Source organism: Ambystoma mexicanum, chromosome 7q (genome assembly GCF_040938575.1).
Source record: "Ambystoma mexicanum isolate Mex_15411 chromosome 7q, UKY_AmexF1_1, whole genome shotgun sequence".
NCBI lineage: Eukaryota > Metazoa > Chordata > Amphibia > Caudata > Ambystomatidae > Ambystoma > Ambystoma mexicanum.
In genome coordinates, this window is record NC_090941.1 from 951,599,704 (window position 1) to 951,618,918 (window position 19,215).

Sequence of the window (19,215 nt, forward strand, 5' to 3'; positions counted from 1 at the left end):
ATGCCATCCCCACCATGTCATACAGAATGTTTGGGTAGCACTGGAATGTTTTTTCTTAGAAGAGAAATCAGTTGGCTGCCAGGGTGTTGGTGAAGGGTGTGCTGGGGGTCTTAAGGATTATACTTTCTAATAATAAAAGCTTTATTATTCCACCATCCAACGGCGTTGCAGCTTTACTACACTTACCAACAAACCTTGCACTGGAAGTGCCTGCCAGTGTTTTTCAAAGCAGTGTTCTCAGAGTTAATTACTTCATTGGAGCTGTACAAGTACTCCTGGTGTAATAAAAATGTCCTCAGCCACTGGGTGTATAAGCACTCTGCGTATCCTCACTGAAGTCCTTTTAAAAACAAACATTGGCAAAGCCAGAAGTTTTGGATTGTGTGTAAGTATTAGGCCTTTGCCTGGCACGGCTATCAGATGCCCAGGTACTCTCTCCATTTTGCACCAAAAATGCAGTGGTCCTTCTTGCAAAGCTCATGAAGGAAGGGAAACCGAACTCTTGTTTGTGGAAGGGACCTATTGTTAAATTCTTTTGAATTAAAAAATGGCTTCACTTCAAACCAGCACTTGTGTCAAGACTGCATAATCCAATGGCTCTATCCTGTGCAGGGGGATTTGTAGGCCATTGTGTGGTCATCGTGGATGGAGGAAGGGAAAGTCTTTTGCATATCTAACCAGCTGCAATGTTCTTTTTTGCCTAATCTGCGTCAAGGCTATGCAATAATTTACAATCCAAGACCAACTTCTGCAAACCTTTTTTTATTTGTGCGCTGGGTTCCAGGTGCACACACTCTGATGCTGCCTGGAGGAATGTGGGGGTACTGTAAGAAAGCAACATGTAATGAGGAGTACTCCTCTGTTGGAAAGGTGTGTGTGGGGATGATTTTATGATATCATTGATACCGGTTATTAGTCTTTGAGCGCTCGTTGATGTCCCGATTGCCTGTGTTTCTCACCAGCCCGCTTAAATTCCTTTATTCCACTATACACCATGCGCATCGACTAAGCCACTACAAAACACCATGAAACTTCTCTCTCACTAGCCTGGGCAGCATGGTCCGCCATGACACTCATGCTCGCACTAGGGCACACGTGGCCCCCTTATGGATACATATATCCTCGACACAAATCCCCTTGCAACCTACCTGCAAAGTTGTACTCAGTGCAATGGAACTACTGACCTGACTGCATGAAGACCACAGGAAAGCAAGCTTGCCTTGTTTCCTCTTGCCCTTCCAACCAACCCCAAACCAAATTGCTTGCGGGTCCTAGAGCACCCAAAGAGCAGCGGCATGTGGGATAACATCCAATAACATAGCATCTCTGTCCCCCGACCTTCATATGCCCAATCACGTTGCCGCTCCTTTTCCCGCTTAGCTCCCAAACATTGGAATTGCCTGTCTCTTTCTATTTGTTCTCTCTCGCTGTACCCTTCATTCCATGTTGACCTGAAATCTCACTTCCTTTGCTCTCCTTAACGCATGCCACCATTGTACTCATCCAATGTACTGTTAACTGACTGCTGTGTTCTGTCTACTCTCTTCAGCGCTTTCGTTATAAGCGCTATATAAGCACAAGTAAATGAAATGAAAATGAAACATAACATGACCGTGTTGAACACAGGTTTGTAGCACTGGCATATCAGTGGCCTGGCAAGTGAGGCACATCCTGAGGCATGTTCTTGCCAAGAATGAATCGGAGGCAGCTCTTCTAATCATAGTGGTGAGAGGATGCTAATTATAGCCTTCCAGACCATGTGGCGGGCGGAAGAGCTCTCCATCCAGCAGGCATGACTGTGAGGTCTCCTCTGAAGGCGACAGGGAGAACATCTGTGCCAAACAGAAAGGCTGTCATTGGATTGGGTTCTCCGTTATATGTACTTGACAACAGAAGAAAATAAAACTAGGATTGTATTTAACTTGTCCTTAACGTGCCATGCGTCCCTCTGTGTTAGGGGCACGTGCACAGTCTATGGTATGGGCGACTGTTGGAATGCAGCACGTTTTCACGGTTGTATACTAATTGACTGTTTCACAATTCACCTCTAGAGAATTGACCTCTAGAGAATTGACCTAATTTAGGTCAATTAGGACATTAGGGAAACCCCCGCAAACCCCCTGAAACCTCCCACCCAATTCCCTTATATTATTTATAATCCAAAACCAACCCAATACATATATAAAATAACTAAAATAATATTGTGCAGAAGGTCAATTAGGACCACTATAATTAGGTCAATTAGGACAAAAGGTCGATTGTAAAAGGTCAATTTGGGTAATACCCGTTTTCACCGCTTAGTCCCTTGCCAGAATGGTGTTGCCATCATAATGTGTGACAGGCTGTTTCTCAATACTCTTCCTTACGTTGCCTTGCAGATTCTGGCAGTATGCTTGCTTTCCGAAGGCCAGCGGTTGTATCTACACTGGAGTCACAAGGTAAGACGTTTGATTTGTGTCATCAGCAGGTTTATTTTACTTGATGACCAGTATCAGACCCTGTGGGTGCCACAAAGCCAAAGCTGAAGATAAGTGCCCTGATGTAAACTTTTACTGTTCGCTTTTCTGCCATTCATAGCAGTATAAAACGTCTGAACATGTTTTAATTATGGAAACAAAGTTTCTTTTCCATTTCTTTATAGCAAAAATTGAAATATAAACAGTACTTGTTTTCTGTGCACACTTTACAGATGTAAATTCACTTTGCTACTTAAAGATCATAAAATGTATAATGTATAACTTGGTTTTCTCATTAAAGTATAATGTTCAGTATAGTTATTACAGAGGGAGAAAAACAGTGCAACTAAGTGGCTAGCTTGCACATATATACAGCAAGCTAAAGCTTGTGCTGGAGAATTTCACACGCTGCGTGACCTGTCAGTGATGGTACTGAAACGTGACCTCTCGAATACCACACCAAGAAGAACATGGGAGCTAAAGTGCTTATAATTGGTGATTTATAACGTGCTTAATACCCAGAGGTTTCTAAGCGTGGACCCGGGCATCAAACCTGTGCAACGTCTTGCTTCCAAGGTTAGTGCGTTGCCCCTGAGCTATCCTCCTGAGACCTGGAATCTCAACCTAAAAAATTCTGGTCTGAACATAGACACAAGGTTTATGTCACACTATGGCCTACTCTGAGCCTGAGACCTTCAAGACATGCACGTTGAAAAAACCCAAATATGACCTGCCATTATTACCTCTCACATACAGCTTTTAGACACTGTTTGAATCCCCGAATGGGTAAGGCCACAGGCATAACATATGGTCATTTTGGATGGGTGAGAAGAAATGATTGGAACCTATCATTAAATCAGAGGCATGCCCAGCAAACAGTGGAAATTTCACCAGTGGTAAAGTATTTTTGTATTTGCCACTTTGTATGTGAGTATACTAAGACACAGTCAAATATGAGGCACAAGTAGGATACATTTGGACATAGCACCTTGGAGGTTTAGGGAATATTTCTGTATTAGTTTCACCATATGCATATAGGTAGGCCTAAGCAACTCAGGTGAACCTATTTACCACCCTAGCACTGTATGGAGACTGCAGAAACATGCAGCAACCTCTGAACATAGGTGTGTCCCCACACACGGGTGCACCGTGTTTTTCTTAGTCTGGTGGGACATTACAATCACTACAAGCAATACTTTGACTGTGACTGCCAGAAAGATGCTCATACACATTGTAATTGGAAAAAATGTCTGCTTATAACATTACAAAATGCCAACCACTATATGTGTAAAAAACCTTACTGCGCAGGGAAGGTGTGAAAAAGCATATGCTTTTCCTTCTTAACTTATGTGCCTTTGAATTTAACATTTTGGAATTTGTCTACGTTATGTTATGTTAATTTATTTATATCACGCACCAAAAGGGCCAGTGGCAAAAGGGCGTGCTGCTCCTAACAGGATCTCAAACTATTATCATTTTTATTATTAACACACAGCATAATTATGCACACCAATTCAACTAACACACACTCAAGCTACCAGACCATCAGCAGGGCCCTGCCCTACCTGAACAAATACATTTTTAATTTCAGTTGAACGTTTCCCATAATTTAATACCTCTGAGGTCCAGGAGCATTAAGAGCGGCTGCAAAGAAGGCACCTTTACTGTCCATGGTCGGTTTAGTCCTTGGCAACACCATTGACTACGCATCATTAGATCTTAGTGATCTCTGTACAGGTTTTCTCAAAAGATTTTCTGCCAAATACTCTGGGATAGTCCCCACCAGACATGTATGCGTTATGGTCAACAGGTGATGTGCTATTCTAGCTTCAATACGTAGCCAGTGTAGCTTTTTTCTAGCATCGTAGATGTGTTCTCTTCTTTTCAAACCTTCTTCTGCTTTCACAGCGCTGTTCTGACTCACCTGTAGCCTTGATTGATTGATATTTTATTTCTATCGCGCTCGTACACAAGTGTTTCAGAGCGCGACAAGGCAGGGGAGGGGAACAGGGGAGAACAAAACAGCAATCTTACTAGGCCCAGTGACATTGAGAACGCACCAGTGCATGGGGGAGGGGGGAGGGGAAAAGTGCATGGGAGGGGGGAGAAGTGGAAAGTGCAAAGCAAAGGAAAAACAGATAAATACCAATAAATAAATAATAAAGGCAACAAACAGTGGTAATGCAGCCAGCAATTTGCAAGTGCTAGGTTTAAGGCAGCAGACAGGGTAGGTCTTATAAGTGCAGGAAGAAAAAGGGGGGGCTGTATGGGTACAGATAGATACATACCCCAGAGGCAGTGCGGGAGGGTAGCAGGGTGAGCAGGTACCTGGGCCCGAAGGACAGAGGGTGGCCAGGTGCATGGTGCCAAAAGAGAACATATCAGCAGGGGGCAGGGGGAACAAAGGCAGAAGAAAAGAGGAAGGTCTTGAGGTGCTTCCGGAACCGGAGATGGTTCTCCTCAAGTTTTAGAGTGGCAGCGAGGCTGTTCCAGAGGGAGGCCCCAGCCAAAGACAGAGATCTGCCCCCAGCTTGTTTCTTTGAAAAACGACTCACCCTGAGGGAGCTGGAGGTAGAGGAGCAAAGAGCTCGAGAGGGGAGGTATTTGCGGCGGGATATCTGAGGTATTTTGGACCCAGGCCCCAGAAAGCCTTGTGGACAATGCAGAGGGTTTTGAATTTAATCCTTGCATCCACTGGGAGCCAGTGGAGAGATTTCAGAGCTGGAGAGATACGATCCCAGGGCTTGAGTCTCGCAGTCCTGTTCTGGATTAGTTATATGATTGGTTATTTCTAACGCGCCTAATACCCAGAGGTTTCTAAGCGCGGACCCGGGGATCGAACCCATGTTGCTCCGTGTCGTCTTGCTTTGAAGACGAGCACGTTGCCCATGAGCTTTCCTCCCGAGACCAGTTGTAGAGGGTGGAGAGTAGAGGCAGGTAGATTTAGAAAGAGGCTGTTACAATAGTCCAAGCTAGAAATGACCAGAGCTTGGGATACCATGAGCTTCTGGGGGAAGGAGAGGAAAGGCAGAGTACCTCTGAGGAGGCGTAGTCGGAAATTTGAGAGTCCCTCCTACTAATGCCCACAGAAGGCTACTACAGCAGTACATTTATGCGTTAATAATGGTCCTGGCCAAGGTAACACAGCTTTTTTTAGAGAGATACGGCCGTATCTGTGTCAATAGTTTGATATGATATGCTGATAGCAAACTATTCACTTGTGCTCGCCTATTCATGGTTTGATCCAGGTATGCACCCAATGTCTTTAACTTTTGTTGCGTGGCAATTCTACATCCCACAACATGAAAGTGCTGATACTCTGAACCCAACTAATGTATTCTGATCCCTGTGCCCATCATATCATCAACTTCATCTACAACTGGATTACTGTTTTTTTTTATGCCGGGTTCCACTCATTAGACCCTGTGGGCCCGATTCATGGAAATGTGTGCAGAAATACCGCAGGGGCCACGCGCCGGGAAGGACACTGCGCGAGCCTGTGCTGAAATTTAAAAATACACGCTCAGTGTATTCACGGAATTTACTTTGAAAAGTAACCGTATTCGCAAGTTGTGCCCGGAACGCCTCAGACATGCCCCCACACAAAGCAAAAACAGTCAGGACAGCTACGTTTGCATGCTCCCCTGGCCGCGAATATATGCACCCTTCAAATAGTGCCTGGGGTCCCCCACAAGCGGGCCTGCATCTCGGGGGGCCTGCGCAGGGTCCCCTGTAACAGTATCCGGCACCCTGACAACATGCGTATGAAAAATCGTAACTCGGTTGAAATCTCAAAAAATATGAATGCAAACCCCCATAAACTGTTCCTGCACCCCGCTACACTGCATACGTGCACCCCTAAGTTGGATCGGAACCCTGGTTGCTTACACGCACCCTGAAATCCGACATGCAAACCCACCTGCCCACTGCGAATCCTATGCGCAAGTGTACTTACACCTGCCTTCGGGTGGCAGATAATATGAAGGACTTGCATGGCCATTTCACAGCCGAGCGGTTGCGTGATCGAATCCATAAATACGTCTCGTGCCATGCAATTGTGGGCATGCAAGGGACTGCCTGCAGACCGTCCCTTGGAACGTCCACTTTTGAATAAATTCTTCCCCATTTCTAGTGTTCCTCCCCCTTCCCAGTGCTCTGTGCAAGCCACGCCCATGCTCTGAATGGAGTCTCGTGCAAGGCCCTCGACGGCTCGCAGAGATGTGCCGAGCCTGTGCGAACTCCACACAAGTTCAGGAAAAGTACTGCACATTCGATGCCATAAATCGACGCAAGTACCCTATTTTCCATGCAAATAATTCCTTGAATCATTTTGACACATTACACACTGCAAAACATTTGCTTGAAATGTAACTTCTCAGCAGGGACACTGCCTCTCAATGTTTGGAAACTAAAACAGACACATGCTCAATTTATGGCCTTTCAGATAAAGGGGCCTTGCCAGACTGAATTCCTGACATACTTTGTTCCTGCAGTCAATGGAGGTAGAATCCCTTGGCTTTTTTCCCATGTAAAAGAGATGTCCAGCTCTGTGTGTGTTTTCTTTTGTTTCACATTTGTCTTGTAACTACCATAGGATTAAGGGTCTCTGAGACTTGGCAGGCCTATGGAACTACCATCTTACCACAATATTTTGTTAGCCCAATAAAAGCTATCAAACTTTGGATTTTGTTTGATTCAGAAAACTAAGAAGGACTCATGAGTTTCTGCACTTTTTTTTGCTGGTTAACAAATTTACAAATGAAGTGTTCAAGAGCTGTTGCTTAGTTTTCTGAATCAAACAAAATCCAAAGTTTGATAGCTTTTTTTGGGCTAACAAAATAATGGGCTAACAAAATATTCTGGTTGAAATATACTGTTAAGACAAACTGAGCAAAAACGGCACCTTAGAGCAGTGCAAGTACATTTTCAAACATTTAATTGTTAATTAATACAAAACACCTATAAATAGTGGCTGGGGCTGCGCCATAGTCTCCATGTTCACATGAACACAATGTTTTCGTTAAAAGCAACATTTTATTGTGAAGCACCTTATGTGGGAACATTACTAACCCTGGTTCACGTGTCACATACTATGTGTTGATGTGCACAAAGCTGCAATAACGGATTGTGCTCAAATGTTGTTTCTTTTCTCTATGTCTTTGAAATGAATGTTGTATGTTTTCGAAAATGAAATAAATATGTTATGGTTTCAAGAAAGGCTTAGATTGATGCTTCTACAAGTCATTTGGGAATCGACTCTCCCCATGCAGGCCAACATTCTCGAGCACCTGTGTGGGAGATGTTGCCCCAGACAACGGGAGAAAACTATTTCCCCATAGGATTGCATTGGGGGTTTACAAATCTATAAAATTGTGAGTCCACTGCCTAAATCGGGATGGTTGCCATGTATGCCTCCCACCTGGCCTCTCTCCAATCTGTCACGTGCCCCCCTGAACCCCAGTGCTTACCAGAGGGCGCTCCCCAGTGAATTTAGGGCCTTGCCGCCAGCACCTTCACTACTGAGAATGGGGGCTCACAAATCTGGACCCCCTCAGCCTGCCCTGGTTATTTGCTTGTGGGTCTTGGGTGCCCACCCTGCCTCTCCAGCCAGTCATGTGACCTGGTCATTTGTCCGCCCCCCCCACCCTAGCGCTTAGCAGAGGACACTCCATTGTGAACTGAGGAACTTGCCTCCAAAATGTTCGCTGCTTCTGGTGGGACCCTGCACACCAGGACCCCTATGCCTGATTCTGCCATCAGCTGTGCGTCTCAGGTGGCTCCTCCCACCCACCTTCTCCAGTCGGTCCTTCCTGATTGCTCCTCTTTGAGATGGTGGAGGTGGTCACACTACGGCATCCTCTCTGACTCCACCGTTTCTCACAATGCTACCCTTTACACCTCTTTCTTTACCTAACCGCTCCGTCGGTCACAACCTGCCTTCCCGCTACCAGGCTTTGTGTGTCTTCTCCATCTTTCCACGGTCTTCTACACATTCTCACCTGTCTCTATTCCTCTTTATATCTTTATTCTCTGGTCTTTCTTCTGCCTCCCTCCATCTCTACGCACTGCTCCAGCAATTCCCACTCCTTTTCACTCACTTAATCTTGATAACTTAATTTCCATCTCTTCTAACTCCTCTTGCCCCATCGTTGCCATAGGTCTTCTCAATGCTGCTTGATCTACAATACATTCGGCATGGGTCTCTATACCTCCTTTGTGTCTTCATCTTCATTTCCTTTGCATCACTAAAACATGGACCTCTTCTACAGAGACTGTAACTCCTAACTCTCCTACGACTCCTCTTTTGAATTTCTCTCACTCACCTCACCACTCAGGTAGAGGCAGAAGTACCTGTATTCTCTATAACACCTTCTAAACTTTAAATCCTCACCCAACTTATCCCTCCCCAGTATTCTTCTTTTGAATTTCATCTTGTCTCCTTTTCTAAGCCCTATTGCATTTCTTTCTGAACCCTGTCTTCTTTCTATGATGACACCCTCCCATTGGTTATTTTTTCATCACCGTACGTCTCTTTAATGTACATGCTTCATCTCCCCTTCTCTCACTTCTTGAATCCTATCATCTTTTTTCAGTACTCATCTCCCCCCTTCTCACACTCTGACTCATCCATGGGCTTCGTTTTCCATCCCATCTATTTGGTCTAAATCTGCTGTTCCCAATCTTTCCTCTGACCACATCTTACTATCTTTTCTTTCTTATGTTCCCATAACCTCCCAATCTATTAACTCCACAAACCTTCACTTGTCTTATCCTTAGGTACTTCACATTTTTTTCGTTCCCACCCCCTTTGTTCCTGCTTCTCTCTGAATATTCCCTTCTCTCTGTTAACTACGCCCTCCTTGCTTTTCATACTGGTTTCCCCTCTACGATTGACACTCTGCTTGCAGGGTGCCATTTCCCCCCCTCCGGCTGTGACCCGTACTTGATTGTGAAACCTTGATCTTCACTTCGATGCGCCAAACGCCTACAGAAGAAATCTAATTCATCAACTGATCTTGCCTCCTTCTCTGATCTTCACTCATTTTATGATTCTTTGTTAGTTATGGCCTAATCCCTGCTGCCCATTTCAGCTCCTTAATCACATTGTTTCACCAACCGCTCCTGTTTGTTCCTTGTCTTCTTCCAACTCCCTCCCTGCCTTTGCTAACTACTTTTCTAATAACACCATGCAGTTATTGTCCCCTCTCTCATCTAGACTCAACTCCTCTGAGTTTCCATTTTCCTCAGTCTCCTCCTCCATCACTGCCTTTGCCCCTCTTTCCATTTCTGAAATGGATTTCTATCTCCTGCTCATCCAAATGCTCCCCCTGCTTGATCCACGTCCCCCTCATATCTCCAAAAGCGACCCTCCCTGCCTTCCTTTCCTAACAGCATTTATTAACATGTCTCTCTCCTCTGCTACTTTCCTGACTGACTTTGAACATGCTATCATTCTGCATGTTCCTGGATCTTTCTGACACTTTTGACATGGCCGAGCACCCCACACTTCTTTGAATGCGCTGCTCCATGGGTCTTTCTGGTACTGTTTACCAGTCCGACCCTTAGGCTGGTAAATGTTCTACCACTCTCCCTCTATTGCGTGGTGTTCCCCAGGGCTCCATTCTGGGCCCTCTTCTCTCTTCTCTTGTCTCCTCGTTTGGCCTATCATTTCACTTCTCTGATGATGATTCCCAAATCTATGTCTCTTTCTCTTCTTTCTTGGATCCTCTCCATGATACTGTCTCTGCCTCCCTCTCAACAATGACATCTTCCATGTATAATCAATTCTTACATCTAAACTCTTCAAAACCTGAGATCCTTTTCTTCCCGGCCTCTACTATCCCCCCTCTTCTGCCCGTCATTCTATTCCCTTCCCCATCTAATCTCTCTTTCACTGCCACTCCTCGCAACCTGGCCATTGGCTTTGAATCCTCCTCGGCTTTGCTACACACAGCTCCAACAAAGCTTGTTCCTGCCCTTTTTTTTAACCCTTTAATAGCCCCTCAAAGGACACGCCTTCCTTTCTTTCCATGCTACCAAACTGCTTATTTCCTCTCTGGTCCTCTCTCGTCTACACTACTGTTCTGCCTATTGGACTGCAATCAGATCGTCTTAGCCCACTCCACACAGCTTTAATTCTTCCATTCGTACCTTATTATATTGCATTGCACTTGACATTTTTATCGCACCATTTTATCATTACTATAGTCTCATTGCGCTGTTAGTGGGACCGCCCTCGCAGGACCGAAGTCCAGAGTGTTGGAGGTCATGGAGTACGATTAGGATGCGTGTGTGCATTTGGCCAAAAAAGGATTAGATGGGATGGCCAGGCACCGGTCCAGAGATGCTGTCTGTCTCCCTGTACCTCTATTTCCTCCTTTCTTAAGTCCCTTTCTTGGATTTCTTCTGAATTTCGCCTTGTATTCCATTTTATTTGCACTGTTTTTAAATGCACCCATGGACTTGACCCTTCTTATCTCTCCAAACTGATCATGCTATATGTCCCTTCTCTCAAGTTCAGTTGACTTGCTGTACACAACCCCCCCTGTTTCTCATCTCGTTTCTTGTTTTTCGCTCTTCCGGCACCTGACCATTGGAACTCTCTGGCTCCTGATATTAGATCAGCTTCTACACTTTTAACAAAATCGCTTAAGTCTAAAAACGTTCTCCTTCTGGCCGCTAATTGTGTAGCCTTTCACAATTGTTGGATCTTATAAATTGTAATGTCTTTTTTTGGGCACATGTAGGTATTTGCTATCAATTCATCGTTTACTCTGCAGTATTTAGCAAAAGCAGGATGAAATGAAGTTCTTTTTTTTAAAAATAAACGTCAATTGTTTCATTCCACGACACATGTAAACTTCAAACGTGAATGTGGAAAAAAAATTCTCTGCCATCTTTATAGGCACACAACGTTTTATAGAATGCATTTTCATTTCCAGATAGCACTGGTATGCATGCTGCAATGTTCTCCAGTCCCTGTCCCTGGCGTATGTTCCTACTCTTTCCACTTTACTTTAATTTGGGCAGGGGCGCCAATCCCCATCGGCCCCCATCAGCCAATTTACTCAGAATAGCCAATGACAAGGTCGAAGGACTTTGCTTACCAAGGAACAATCCAGATCTTTCTCGCAATGTAAACTCTCCTGATTGTTTGCTGGGTGGAGCGTGGAAGCATCTTGAACACTAACTGCTCCTGGCTCTCGTGGCTCTCGTGGCTCTCCTGGCCCTCAATCTTGTGGGGAAACAGGAGGAATTTCACACTAAGAGACTGTACTTGCCAATTTGGCTTCTGACCTTTGAGATGCCATTGAACTGGGCACATGCCCTGGGCTGGATTTCATACATGCCCCTGCATGTGACTTCCATTCAGCAGACGATTTCTAAACTCATTGATACCCTGGCCATGTCGGCTCCATTAAAATCAGTGGTAGTTTGACTTCATTGAAGTTGCTTGACCAGGGTCTCCTGATAGAGGCACTTCCTCCCTTTTAACTCTGGATTAGCTGCACAGGTGTTTGGTTCATGCTTGCAACTGGCATACACAATGGCTCTACACTGTTACCTTGCCAAAAAGCATAATTTGGACCCCATGGATCTGGGCTTCCTGTACATGCACCCCAGTCCCGAGAGACTGGCGTTTCAGGCCTCTACAGTGGGTTCAAAGTCGGCCATGTTTTCATCCTTTCCCCCAGATTGGGAAAACAAGACGTTGGATGCTTTTTGCTGAAAAAGATCTGCTTTTAGCAACCCGGTACAGTTGAAACATGCAGGCACAAAGTTCTGGGCACCCTGTCTTCTCTTGGGTGACAGGTTTCCCCCACTTCAGTTTGTTATCCTGACATGGTACTTGAAATTTGTGTTGGCTTTCTTAATGACAACTCTGTTTCAGCTTCATCCTCATTCATTCTTAAGTGATCTTCCTGTTTGCCATTATTTCCACTAGGTGGATGACTGAGCTTTGGTCTCCTTGTTTAACCTCCACAGCTGGTATTCTCTAATGAGAAAGTGAGTCTGAAATGTGATGAACCCAATGGTGTCATCATTCCTTTCCCAGCGGTAAACTTTCCCCATGTGGCCAGAGAATGGCAGCCGCTACCTCATCCTGACCCTGGTGGTGGCTATATGAGGGAGGATCACATGGGGGAGACAGCCTCCCGGGGAGTAGCAGCGCACCCTTGGATGAGACATGCCAACCCCCCTCTTCTTTTGAGGATCACCCATCCATGACCAATGCCTTAATGGCATATTGTTACACCTCCCCTCATCCACCTAGGAAGGGTACGGAAAACCATCCAACAAGATTTGTGTATAAACCATCAAAACTTGACTTACACTCCAGAACTCATGAAAATGTCTTCTTAGACTTTACTTACAAGTTATCAAGAGCTAACCTGCCTACAAACACCTCTAAAGACACTTATATAGATTCAACATCAAGAATGGACTTCCATTCCCATAACTGCAAGAGTACTGGGACAAGGAAGAGGAGCGGAGTAATGCAGAGCGGACAAGACCAAGAGTGCAGGCTGCACTCTAGTTGTTGTCAGTACAGTCCTGTATCCGGGAGATTTAAATCCCAGACAAAGCTGATCAGGGTGTGGTGCTGGAAGAAGAAAGCTGCTTTTGTCGGGACGCACCGAGAGACCGTGGAGCTGCTGAGGCTGTCGTGGAGCCATCTGGCTCAGGAAGACCGAAGTGTGAAGTTGACTGCATGACCAGACACACTGCCAGAATGCCAGAAGCTAGCACAGGGCCCCTGGGCATTTGCAGGTGCGGACCGGCGCCGTTGTCTTTGCCGAAGCCGAACAGAAAGCAGAAGAGCCCAGCAAGAGCTACAGGCAGCGTCCTGGCTGAGGAATAAGGGCGGAGAAATGGCGAGAGAAGCCGAACAAACACCTCTGGCTGACCGCAGGAAGAGAAAACTACACCAGCAAGAGTCGGTAAGCTCCCTAAAGGGAAGCAGGTACACTGGGGCATTCCGGTAGATGTGCCAAAAGCAAATAAATGTTAAACATGTGAATGAAAGATTGGAAAGAGAAGGAAATACTGAACCCTTTTTAAAACGGGAAAGCGAACAAGAAGTAAGAGACTTTAGGTATTTCAAGTGCGTGCAATACACATTGAAGAAAAGCCCTAGCAGGATAGTGTACCATGCAGGTACTGTGCTAGATAAATCAGACTCAAGAGCATATTACATTTAAAGTGTTTGCAAAGCACACATGGACAGAAGTGTTTATAATTGAGAGTGTGTGCAGAACACGTGAACAAGAGTGTTTACAATTGAAGGTGTGTGCAGAGCACACAGGAAAGAAAAGCCCATGCAGGATATTATACCAGGCAATTGCAAGTGTATTAAAGAAAGTCCCGGCAGTAGAGTATACCAGGCAATTGCAAGTGTGCTTGTGAAAACCCTGGCATGAGGGTATATCAGGCAAGTACAAGAGCGTTTACATGGGAAAGCCCTGATAGATAAATCCACCAGCCAAAGACAAATTGAAGAGTATACAAGACGTATATCAGCAAAAGGGGTCCTGGGAGGGATATATCAGGACCTGCCAAAGATTGTGTGAAACCAATGAAACGAGACGTGAAAACCTGGCAGGAGAGTACACCAGGTAACCTAACTACATAAGGATAGAAAACCAAGTTGTTTTTGTGGAACAGTTGCATTGTGGAGTAAGGGAAATTCAAGGAACTGCTATCTTTGAACATAAAAGAGAGGGAAGAGAAATCCAATTGTGTTGGAGTTACGCATTCTTATTTTGAACATTTATAAACCACCTAAGGCCAAAGACATTACAGTGCACGGTTTTGCTTTGGACATTCTGACATTGAAGGGCCCTTATTTTTGGTTTTAGGTAGGGAAACAGCTCCTGTGCGGGAATAGATTCCCACCCCTTTTTATTTTAATAAAAGTCTTTGACTAAAACTATGAATACCCTGCGCCCGAGTCTCATTCCTGCTCCTGATAGAAAGTATGTCCAACCTTCCTTCCCAAGGTCTTGTCATATTTTCATCATACAGAGAACATTCATTTAGATCACAGAAGCAGGCGGTGACGGCCTCGCTCTGACTTCAAGCTGTTTGGGATTGGTGATGTGATCAATGAAGCAGTGCAAACCTTGAATTAATGAGCATAGGAGCATTTGATTTCCTCTGTGCTACAGATTTGCATTTGATGACGCTTTACGCCACTTCTTCACGACAGACCTGAAGGAAAAATGCAATTTTAAGCTTTCGAGAGACCTGAGAATGCCAGTATTTTGTTGTCACTTTAGGCGAATAGTAAATAACTCATGATAAAAAAGTGATGCAGTGGGGGCCAGACAACACTGCAAGACTCCAGAAATAATGGGGCAAAACCACAGCACTACCATTGCTCAGGTAAACCCTCTTGGGCTTGATTTGCATCTGGCTGCGCAATCCTGTTTCCCCACAAGATTGAGTACACAATTGTACCGCCATCATGATTCAATTTTGGATGATGTCTCTGTGCCTGTGAGAGCCCTCCAAACCTTTGTTTGTTCAACTGGGCCTTTGCATGCAATCCGCATCTACAACTCAAATATGGCCTCCTTCTTCACAACCACCTCAGCCTTTTGGGTCTTGTCATTACTGCATCTCTGATTGGCTGCATTTTGTCATATACTAGCCAATCTCTGAAGCTGGCAGGCGAACGTCGGCCCCCACCCACGGCCCATATGTAAGGCCCTCTCTGAGCCTGTCGGAGCATGACAAAGCTCCTCTACGTAAAAACTTTTCCGGAATCGTAGCAACAATGGATTCCCATCAACTTGCACCCGCCCTGGTAAGCAGGCATGATCCTTCTCCCCTCTGCTTATTGATTACCCTCTGTCCAGCACCAACATCATCTCCACCATGTTATCCATGCTTTATAGTGACTTTGGCAGAATTTGAATCTAGGTGCTCCAACATCTCTGCAGCCATTTTTGTTTTTCGTACTTTAGAGTACCTTTTGTGATGGAGACTGATCACTTTATCCTTCTGCTGCCCTGCTCATGCCTTGTTCTACTCGCCTCTTGTCTGTCTGTCTCTGTACCTTCCCCTCCCTTTCCCTCTCCCCCTCGCTGCCTCACGTTATGTTTACTGCACTTGCACTATTCTAAACGCTGCCTAGCCTCTAGGATGGTTTCTGTTTTTATGTTGATAAGGTCTCCTATTACTTAGCTCTCCTTTTTTAACCATGATAACACATTGCAGTTGCCCATTCTGAATGTCCCAGGGGCCTGTAAGAATGTTTATATCCATTGTATTTTCTGTGTTAATTTCCTGTCCTGGAGCACCTGAAATGCTCATCTAAGCGTGTAAGGTGCTTTATAAATGACTTATAAATGATTTTGTATTTTTGTACACCTGATGTAGCCTCCCGTAACACGAGTCGCGGCTTTGCCAGAATGTGCATTCACCTTATTTTGTCTCTTGCATTTATGTACAGCTAATGTAGCCCCCGTAGCATGAGGCGCGCTTTGCCAGAATGTGCATCCACCTTATTTTGTTTCTTGCATTTATGTACAGCTAATGTAGCCCCCCGTAGCATGAGGCGTGCTTTGCCAGAATGTGCATCCACCTTATTTTGTCTCTTGCATTTATGTACAGCTAATGTAGCCCCCTGTAGCATGAGGCGCGCTTTGCCAGAATGTGCATCCACCTTATTTTGTCTCTTGCATTTATGTACAGCTAATGTAGCCCCCCGTAGCATGAGGCGCGCTTTGCCAGAATGTGCATCCACCTTATTTTGTCTCTTGCATTTATGTACAGCTAATGTAGCCCCCCGTAGCATGAGGCGCGCTTTGCCAGAATGTGCATCCACCTTATTTTGTCTCTTGCATTTATGTACAGCTAATGTAGCCCCCCGTAGCATGAGGCGCGGCTTTGCCAGAATGTGCATCCATCTTATTTTGTCTTTAGCATATATGATTATGACTTCAAGATCCACCCACTTGTTGCAACCCGTATGCGTTGTCCCACACCCTGCACAATTTCACTTTGCACTTTCTGTAAATAGCGCCTAGATGCCTAAGGGTTTTATGTGCTGCTATAAATGTACACATAAATTCATCTCCCATTTTCTATCCTCCACCTCCTCCATCTAAGGTGAAGGAGAGGTTTCATCTGCTAGAGCCCAAGAAGACTCATCTACTGGGTCCTCGGATGAGGGACATCAGAAAGAATGACCTGCTCTTTGTTAGTTACGGTGCTGCTCTTGCACGCAGTGCCATCATCAAGCAGGCGATTTCTCTGTAGATCATCCCCTGCACTACTGAGTGAAATGATGTAGCCGGGACGGACGTGCCTGCTGGTCTCAGGTCTCACTCCACCAGGGGTCATGGGGCCACTTCAGTCATGCAGAGCGGTGTCCCAGTTTTGGACATATGTCAGGCAGCTACTTTGGCTTCCTTGACATGTTTGCCAGGCACTACTGTCTGGATTCTAAGTCTGGTCAGGACCCCTGTTTTGGGCATGGAGTGCTCCAGAGTTTTATGGTCTAGGGGGTCGTTCTCACGATCCTCCCCTTGCAGGTTTATGTACTGGTATGGGAGCCTATCTAAGATGAGGAATCTGTGGGAGGAAGGAATCGATTAAAATAACAAATTACGTATCTCCCGGTAATGTTCTTTCTGGCAGATTAGTGCGTTCTTCCACAGATTCCTCTTTGCCTTCCCATACTACCCCTCATGTTGGATAGCTTGTTCACTTCTTGCTGTTCTGCGGTCCCTCAGCTGCTGACTGCTAGGTAAAAAAAAAGCCGTAATGGGGGTCAGTGGCTCATACATTGTAGATGAGCGAAGCTGACACAGAGCTTCTTGGCACCCGTCGGTGGCTGAAAATGTTTTCAAAGACTACTGGCACTGGAAGATATAGATCATTTTATTGCATTTATTTATTTATTGTACTCATGTTTAAAACAAATCTTGTGCAACACAGATAAAACCAGGATATATATCGAAGGTGAGAAACCTGTAGGGCGGGAGGACTAATCAATCAAAAATAAAATTTCTAACAGGTAAGTCCTTTGTTTCTTTCGTCTCCCATTTTCACTGTCCAACTTTTCCATGTGCCTTCATTCTGCACAGAAGTGTAATGGTGACCTGTCGCGTGTGGAATGAAAGAGACAATTGTACAGGGGAGAGATTGCAGGTCAATTGTGCCACCACACTGCTATGAAACCTCTTATTCAAGCTATCCTTGCCCGGCCTGAGGCATTTCTGATCCTGTAATTATGCTGGAAGTAATCCCCCGGTGAGAAAATGAAATGTTCATGCATTATTTATGGCAGTACACGCGCCAGATGTCCTCATCAGTGGGAGCAAGAGGCGGAGTGCTGTGAGATCATGTTCACCCCTCACCGGGGCTTAGCCGAAGCACAGTATTGAGTGACATCCCCTGCCCCCCATCCCTCGGTCTCCTAATCACTGTGTGTTCTGCTTTCACAGATTGGAACCCTGCTTGTGTTGGTGTTCTCCGCTGTGGCCTTGGCAGTCCTGTCTCACCTTTGGGGAGAAGAATGGGCCGCAGTCATCCTCTCCTTCCAGGTACTGTTGTTGTCTCTCATCCTGGAAGAGGCACTCGCTTTGGTGCACACCACTGTCTGCCATGCTTAACGTGTCTCACATTTTAGATTCCCATGTGCATAGACTTAATGCATGCTTCTTTTCAGGTGTGTTGCTAGGTCTGGAAAAGATCCGGGCTACGCTAATGTTGGTTCTGCCGGGACTCGGGGTTAGCTAGGCCTTTTGTTTATGGTTCCTGAGCTTCTATCCGGGCTAGAACCAAAATACCTGGGGCTATAGAACCCCCCTAACCCCGCTGCCCCCTAGTGACGCTTTGGCTTCTTTTCTACCCGTTTACTGTATCTCCTTGTTGTACAGCGCTTCATAGCTAGGTGAACGTTATATAAAACACATCACATATACATGCAGTGCATACCCTGCGAGCAAGCATGGGAGTTTCTAAGTGCTTGCTATAATTTATTTATTTGCATTTGTAAAGCGCGCTAGAGCCCACGGGCATCGAGGCGCTGAAAGCTTGGAGAATACGCGGGCTTACTTAAGAGGGTTGCAGTGATGCCGCCCAAGAAATACATTGATGCTGTGGTACATGATTACACAGAAGAATAGATACTAAGCCACACAAAAGAGTGACTAAAGGTACAGGCAAGATACAGGAACAGGCAGGTTTTGATGGCTTTGCGGAAGGAAGCATGGGAGTCGATTTGCCTGATGTGCAGTGGAAGGGCGTTCCAGGTGGTGGCAGCCACGGCAGGGAAGCTGGAACCACCAGCGCGCACTCTGCATGTCCTGGGTACGATTAAAGTGTTGGAGTATGCAGATCTGGATGGTCTGGCAGCAGAAGGTTTGGAGATACTACTACTTGACCATAAGATGGCAACAGATGCCAAATGGAACGGGCATCTGGGCATATGGTGGTAGGTCATGGCAAAGTCTTATCTGATGCTTATAAAAGAACCAAGACTGTTTCTTTTGCAAGATCAGTAATTCAGTGCAATAAACAGATAAAAGGATCAACATATTGACTATAATGAAGTGATTGAAGACACCCTTTGTTTAATACATTTATATTTACATCTACAATTATTTTTCAGCATAGCACAGCAAGCGCAGCCAAACCCATAGGTTGATGTTACTGCATGACAGAAATTGGATGGGAATGGCAATTGGGAGTAGCATGGCAACGGCCACTGGTAAAAATCCAAACAACACCCACAGGCTGTGTC

The 19,215-nt window shown here is 45.4% G+C and overlaps 1 protein-coding gene across 1 annotated transcript in view; it reads left to right on the forward strand.

Annotated features, from left to right (window-relative positions):
- GDPD4 (glycerophosphodiester phosphodiesterase domain containing 4) overlaps positions 1-19,215 on the forward strand; it is a 691,051-nt gene that overhangs the window by 360,390 nt on the left and 311,446 nt on the right. The window contains exons 5-6 of the mRNA XM_069639989.1: positions 2,379-2,438; positions 17,915-18,013. Coding sequence (XP_069496090.1) covers positions 2,379-2,438; positions 17,915-18,013 — 159 coding nt within the window. The remainder of the gene's footprint in view (positions 1-2,378; positions 2,439-17,914; positions 18,014-19,215) is intronic.